Below are 8,371 nucleotides of genomic sequence, written 5' to 3'. Positions count from 1 at the left end.
ACCTTTCTATGGTGGGTATTTCCGAACAATAGTTAATGGTTTAACATTAAATTTGATCAAAATTCTATTAAAATAAAAATCTATACAAAACTAGAAGAGTATGGGATGGTCCTAAACTAATTTTATGATTAAATTTTTCATTTTTAGAAAAAACCTTTCTATGGTGGGTATTTCCGAACAATAGTTAATGGTTTAACATTAAATTTGATCAAAATTCTATTAAAATAAAAATCTATACAAAACTAGAAGAGTATGGGATGGTCCTAAACTAATTTTATGATTAAATTTTTTTATTTTTAGAAAAAAAAACCTTTCTATGGTAGGTATTTCCGAACAGTAGTTTATGTTTTAACATTAAATTTGATCAAAATTCTATTAAAATAAAAATCTATACAAAACTAGAAGAGTATGGGAGGGTCCTAAACTAATTTTATGATTAAATTTTTTTTATTTTTAGAAAAAAAAACCTTTCTATGGTAGGTATTTCCGAACAGTAGTTTATGTTTTAACATTAAATTTGATCAAAATTCTATTAAAATAAAAATCTATACAAAACTAGAAGAGTATGGGATGGTCCTAAACTAATTTTATGATTAAATTTTTTCATTTTTAGAAAAAACCTTTCTATGGTAGGTATTTCCGAACAGTAGTTTATGTTTTAACATTAAATTTGATCAAAATTCTATTAAAATAAAAATATATACAAAAGTAACCGAACTTGATAAAGTTACGTGGTTCAAACAAATTATCCTACCTACAATATGATTCTCATTCTATAGTACATTATTAGTTGATATGGAAACCTTCAAATCGAGGTGCAGTGCCTGATTGCCCTTCAGCAATAAAATCTTCTTCTTTTAAGGTACATAATCGTACCGACCCAATATTAATGTATAAATTACCTAAATGATTTTATACCCCTTTCATTTTACCAATTCGAGTTTTGTTACAGTAAAAAACTCTCAAAATCAGTCACATTTAATTTTTTTGTTACAGTAAAAAGCTCTCACATAAAATCACATCTCAACTCGAATTAAAAACTCGAATCAACGAACTGAACGGGAGCACACATACATTAATTAAATAATTGTTCTTCTATCAATGATGTTGGATTTTTATCCTTTATTAATATTATTTCAGAACTTAAGGAAGCAAATAAGATTTTCAAGCTCGAGGTCGATCGAACTTACATCTTGTTCGCTTGTCTTTACTTTATTTTTTAATGGATATGTCCTGTTCGTAATACATTTAATTATTTATATGTAGCTATGTACACGTAATTAAATAGATTATTCTTATCTAACACACATGATACATTTATAATCTATAAGTTTGATAATGTGCTCTGTATGTGTTACCGTGGAAGACACGTGAATATTATATTATTTACTGTATAATAAAAAAATTTATTTATACACGTATTTAAGCATTTTTAGTTCATTTAAAAAAAAAATTTGTATTTTCCGTCAAAAAGAACTCATTTTGATTTTAAACACTTGCAGCATAACAAATTGCCTCTTCTATACATAATTATAAGTTAAGAACAAAATTAATTACAGGAAAGTTAGAGAGAAAATTTCTCAGGGGCCCGTACATATGAGCAAATAATATTTGAAAGAACTGCAATAAATAGACATTTAAGCAATATCATTATTTATAAGAACGACATTTAAGAGAAACAATAACATTTTAGATGCTATGAAGAGTTTGCCTCTTAATTTATGTGTGGTATGTGTAAACATTATAATAAAGACGTGCATTTTAACATAATCGTACATATTAATAGAGAAGTAAACACGCAAGTATAAATAAAATTATCTTAGAGGAAAATTAGAAAAAAAAAATTAAGAGTTATTAGCACTGTTAATTCCCAAAGTATGAATGTTGTGGTAATTTAATCCTTACACTTTTAATATTGACAAATTAATCTCTAAACTTTTTTTTATATAGTTTGGTCATTAACACTAAAATTTATGAAGGATTTCTGAAATTTCATGTAGATAATCACATTTTTGTTGCATAGTAACTAAATATTTCACGTAAATAGTTATAGTAAGTGTAAGATGTTATAGTTTTCAAGGTTTTAATAGTAACAAAGACAAATTCAAATATAATTTGACTGTTTCTATAAAATTTTAAGTTGTGACGCAATAAACATATGAGTATATTTGTTAAATTAAAAAACTTTATTTTCAAGGATCAAAACTGTAAAAAGACCAAAAAGTTTAGAAATTGATAAAACTAAAGTTTAGGAACTAAAATATCACCATCTCAAAATTTACAAACTAATTACAACACCAGTTACCCTAAAATTAATTAGGCAACACGTGAAAAATAATAGTTGAGAGGGTCAAGACATGTGCAAAACATTATCACCGAAAGAATATATTAGAGAATAGATCTTTATTAGAAAATAATAGTTGAAAAGGGTACACAAAAATACTATTATAAACAAGACAAGCTTGCGAAATTTTGTTTCAGTAGAAAAAAAAATTATAAGGATATATACTTTTGATATAATTATAAGGATTAGATGGAAACAAATTTCTAAGTGCAAAAGAAAATGTGAAATGTTTTTTTATATGAGTACACGAGAAAAAATATTTCATAAAAGTAAAACGGAAAAAAATTACCGCAAACGTGCTTTTAATATTATCGGTAATGCACCTTTTGAACGCTAATAATGGATCTAACACATTTTTCCCTCGTGAAAAGGTACTAAAAAGCTTGTTTTCTTTAATATGGACTAGGACCGAATATTTTTTAGATCTATAATTCTATATATCTATATGTTCTACTACCATATACATATGAAGCAGTTGCCTTTTATAATCTGTCATTCATCTTGTTAAATTACATAACGTTATCTTTCTCTTACTGTTTTTGCCTTGCACTTGTGGCAACATAAGTTTTCCGCTATTATTAACTCAACGTTCATATACTTAATCATTGATGGTTATAGAGATCATAGAAAGGATTTTAGACTTATTAGAGACAAACGCAGAGCATACTACTCAAGAGGAAAACTATTATGATATAAAAGAAGAAACTCAGAATTTTAAAAAAGAACAGTAATTTAAAAACTCATAAAGAAAAATAGTAATAGACGAGGATAAATAGTAATAGACGAGAAGAGTATCCATGATGTGTGTGGGTTTCCCCTCCTACTCTTCTTTCATCCTATCCCTCACATATAACAACCAACAAAAGACTCGTAAGAGTATGTTTTGAAATTTTCAATTACTTATCTTAACAAACATTATGACACTCAATGCAACAAAAGTATATTTCCTTTTTCGAGTGTTCTATCTTTTATTTTTGTGATCATATGACATATATCGATAATTATATTTAAATAGAATAAGGATATGCGTAATTTAATGATTGTTCTCATAAATATATTATGGTTACATATATGACCAGTACTTCTTGAAAATTATGGATTTCTAGAAGTAATTCCATATATGTCCAAATTAATTAACGAGATTCCACTTATCCGTTTTTGGGTCATATCTAGCTAGCTTAACTAATATCATCTATAATTTATTAAAACAATTGGCCACTAGTGGTTACATCAGTTCCTTCATTTTCTGATTGGCCAGTTTCGATAAGAATAAAATTGACCAAGCATCACTACTTGTTAATATCAAAACCGTGAAAGATACAGTATCATTTTAGCTAAACGAACAGTGCATTTGTAAAGGCCTATAAACGTAGTAATAACATGATTTTCCAAGTGAGATATTGGCATATATTCTCCCCTTTTTTTTTTTTTTTTTCCAAACATCTAGGCATCCATATGAGGAAATTGATAAACAATCAGTCATCGAAATGAGGAAATCGATCGAACAACAACATCGTTCCAATCAAAACAAACATGTTCCAACAACCGAGGAAATTAAGCAAATAGAAGCATCAAAACAAATCCTACATTATACACCAAATTAAGCCAAACAGTCATACTCCATCAAGATTCAAGAAACACAAATCTTAGCTCCAAAATAACAATTGATGCATGATCAATGTCATCATTGATATTTTTCAACACAAACGGCAAAAAATGCCCAAAATACGCTATGCAATCTAAACTTCTAGCTACATAGCTAGCTACCATATATATTATAAATAAACACCACAACATTACATATTAGCCCACCAAAATAGAAAAAAACAAGTGACACTAGAAATCACATTTATATATATCTAGATAACCTAGTTAGCTTACTTCCATTTCCATGCAATAATCTTCTTCTAATTTAACACTGAGAGAGGTATCATTGAGCTGATTGAGCCTCTACCACTTGAACTACTCATACTCCCATTACGATGATCATAATTATCATCATGATTATCAAAACCACTCAAGCTTGGCGTAACATGATTAATGTTATTATTATTATTATTGTTAGTAGTAGTATAATATTGTTGGGATGACGTCGTTGTTGGTTTCTTCCTCTTCTTCTTCTCATAAGCAATTCCTCTAGCCTTGGCTTGGGAGTCCCGGACCTCCCTAAGGTAGAGCCTGACGGCGCGTGCGCCAAAGGGATTGGTCTCGGGCTTACCGCCGTTCTCCTCGAAGGCTGCCCGGAGGCGGCCGATGAGGGCGTCGAGGCTGCCCCAAGCCTGCCGGAGCGGGCAGGGGCAGGGCGCCGGCGGCTGGGGCTTCCCGTAGAAGGGGCAGGTGTCGGAGTGAACCTTGGTTTTCCCGAACTGGTCGAGGTAACGGAGGAACTCCAGCACGTGGGCCCCACTACAGCGGGAGAGGGTCAGCGGGGGGCGGTGGTTCTTCAGGTACTGTCCGAATGTGTTCCAGTCGCGCCGCTTCTGCGACTCGTAACGGCTCAGCGACGGCGGCTGCTGCGGCGGCGGCGCCGGTGAGGGGGTGATGGAGAGGAGGGATTGGTGGTGGCCGTTGAAGATGGCGTCGGAACTGGCTGCTGAGCTGGCTATAGACGCGGCGGCGGCTGCGGCGGCGACGGCTGCGGACATATTGATCACTTTGGGTTTTTGGGTTTTTTGTTCTTTTCTTGTTTGTTTTAGTGGTGGGAAGTTTGTGTTGTGTGTGAGAAATTAGGTTAATTTTTTGTTGGAGAAGAAAGATTGAGGGTTTGTTTGTTCATGCAAAGGGTTATGGGGACATGGAGAAAAAAAACAAAGAAAGAAAGAAAAAAGATTGAAGAAGGAAATTAAAGTGAGAGATTAAAAAATAGAGAAAAAGAGAGGGAGAGATGGATATGGAAGAGAGGGAGGGAGGGATGAGAGAATATATAAAAAAGGGGGGGGAGAGAGAGAGAGAGAGAGAGAGAGAGAGAGAGAGAGAAGGAGACAAAGGAGGGACCCATGCAAAGAAAACCCACGTCGGGAGAGTGATGACAGTTTGAATATCACTTCATGATCGTCATGTCGCGTATTATATCATCATCAACTTTAAAACAGAAAATAGTAATAAAATAATAGTAACGCAGACCTTAATTTAACTCGGTAAAAAAGTCTCCCCATTTTGAATTATTTACGCGTGACTTTTGTTTTTTTTTTAAGGTTAATTTACGTGTGAATTGTTGATACAGTTCAGTTTAGCAAAGCATTCTCAATATTTAAAAATACTCCATGAAAAGGAACTTTCTATGGTAAGAATATTTACGGTGGTGCGTGTTTTCTAATAGATGCTCATGATAGGGATGGGATAGTTTAAAACATAATTCTATCAATAAGATATTTCTTAATTCCTATCATAGAATTCGATCGCTGTTTATCAACGCTGTATTGCACTTGTCTGATCATTATTTTATTATTTAGCAATATATATATATGTTAAATATATTATCATTTTACGAGGTTCAGTAATTGTTAAGAAATAGTAAAAAAATTCGTTATCCCAAATTTTACAACACGTGAATATGTTTTTAGTTCCCAAACGAAAAACATTACAGTCCTGCGTTTTAGACTTTAATTAGTTGCCATGTCGTATAATATTAGGCGGTATTTCCGGCAAAGGAGGAGGAAAAATAAAAAATAAAAATGATATATATATATTTATTTCCGTCGTAATAAAATCTCATCACTTATAAAATAATGAGACTCTTTTTATTTCACTAATTTGAGTCTAAAATTTAAGTTTTGTTACAGTAAAAAACTCTTAAAAACAGTCATATCTAATTTTTTATTACAGTAAAAAACTCTCACATAAAAATCACATCTTAACTCAAATTAAAAATTCAAATCAATGAACTAAACTATAAATCTCACTTACTTAACAAGACTCTTTTTAAGTGAGTGCCAAGATTTTAGAGTGGGTTTGGTAGATGAATCTAGAATCATGATTCTGGATCCTAGTTCAGAATCAGTGTTTGTTTACAGTGATTCTGAATCACGATTCAGAATCAGTGTTTGGTTTGGATGATTCTGAATTATTATTCAGAATTTGATGTGATGTTTTAAACTAGCTCAAATCATGATTCTAAAACCACCCTCACTCTTGATTCAAGGTGATTCAAATCTCTTATCTGAATCATGATTTCAGAATCATGATTTGAACTAAAAATCATGAATCATGGTTCTGGTTCTAAAATCATGATTAGAATTACCATAATTTGAATTCTCGTAGCAAACGAACCCTTATCTTATCAAGATAAATAAAAGAATTAAAAAATAATAAAGTTAAATAAAGTTATATTTAGGCCTTATAGCCCTGATCAGTACTTATGACGATCGATCTCTAGTACTGTAATGTTATATTTAATTACTTAGGCAAGAATATATATATATATATATATATATATATGTATATATGTGTGTGTGTGTGTGTGTGTGTGTCTGATATCTTAGGTTAAGCTTTTCCTAAATTTCTGTCTTTTTATCTCTCTCCTGATCTAACTTAGGAAATAGTCAAGTGAAATCCAAGAAGAAGAAACAGTACAAGTGAGAGTGACAAGGCTGGGGCAGCAAACAATAATGATCAAGATCACTAGCTAAGGACGTGAGTACTCGTAATTGGTAAAACCTTTGAAAAGCTTGGTGACCTAATTCTTGTGTGGCTGACATGCTCCCACAGATCATTACGTTTAGTCCCACTCAAAATAAGCATTTCAATTATACAAGGGACCCAATCACTGATTTCTTCTAGCAATGTAGTAAAATTAATTAAACTAGTAAATTAATCACCGATTTAACGTAATAATAATTTTACTAGACCTGAAAGGATGTGGACATTGAATTTTTAATAACCACATCGACAGGAAATAAGAGATATACAGAAATTGATTATATCGATATGGAGTCGATTAATTGTAAAGTTCTAACAATATATGGTCGTTGACTCGTTTAATTTATACGTTTCAATAAAAAGTTTAAACAGAATTAAAGTTTTGTTAAAAAAAACACGGTAACAAAAAGTTACTTTCGAATTATTGTGATTTAATTTACGAATTTAGTTATAATTAAAGAATTAGGGTCCGTTTAGTTTGTTGATTCGAGTTGAAATGTTTATGTGAGAACTTTTTACTGTAGTAAAAAAATTAAATGTAACTGTTTTTAAAATCTTTTTACTATAACAAAACTTGAATCATAAACTTGAATCGGTGATGAAATGAATAAGACCTTGCAATTCAAACATAAGCCCACATTAAACGGCTTATTAAATTAGTTAGACTACTAGGATTTCTGTTGAGAATTGTAAAGATTTATCTCATTGATGAAAGTGATTATTTACAACACATTAAGTACTAGCTGCTATAAGTTGCTAGTTCTAACGATTCTAACAAACTCTACACGTGTTATAATCTAATAATTTGTTAAAGCTAACCAATAACTAATAGCTAATATTTACAAAATTGATTTTTTGTTACATTAATCAGAAATATTAGTATATTACCATTCTTTACATAGTAAGAACATGGATCTTCACCCTAGTGTTTATTCATCAAAAGATATGCCCTACCTGAATCCTACCAAGAATGACATTTCCAAAAAAGCTGTGAAAATTTATTTATTTTATTTGAGTTTTTCATTTTAATTTTACTATAGTTAAAAGTTTTTATAAACAATCACATCTAATTTTTTATTATAATTAAAAATTTTCATTTAAAATCAAATATCAACTCAAATCGGCGAACTAAAAAAAAAACCTACTAATTAACTTCATTTAAACCATCCGCTCATATCAAATCATATATAAAATTAAAAAAACACGATAAATTAATAAAATTTCACCGATTTGAGTTTATAATTCGAATTTTGTTATAGTAAAAAGTTCTTAAAAATAATCACATTTAATTTTTTTGCTATAATAAAAAATTTTCACATAAAGTTATATCTTAACTCAAATAAAAAACTCAAATTAACAAACTAAACGGACGCTAAAAGAAAAACTTAT

General features: G+C 30.5%; 1 protein-coding gene across 1 annotated transcript; it reads right to left on the bottom strand.

Annotated features, from left to right (window-relative positions):
• Positions 1–3,840: 3,840 nt before the first annotated feature.
• On the bottom strand, positions 3,841–5,204 carry LOC21408627 (protein LIGHT-DEPENDENT SHORT HYPOCOTYLS 4). The gene has a single exon (XM_010100210.2). It carries the CDS (start codon positions 4,987–4,989, stop codon positions 4,252–4,254), a length of 738 nt encoding a protein of 245 aa, XP_010098512.1. The 5' UTR covers positions 4,990–5,204; the 3' UTR covers positions 3,841–4,251.
• Between the last annotated feature and the right edge of the window lie 3,167 nt (positions 5,205–8,371).

Source organism: Morus notabilis, unplaced genomic scaffold (genome assembly GCF_000414095.1).
Source record: "Morus notabilis unplaced genomic scaffold, ASM41409v2 Scaffold276, whole genome shotgun sequence".
NCBI classification, from domain to species: Eukaryota; Viridiplantae; Streptophyta; class Magnoliopsida; order Rosales; family Moraceae; genus Morus; species Morus notabilis.
This window is presented reverse-complemented; position numbering and strand designations above follow the sequence as displayed.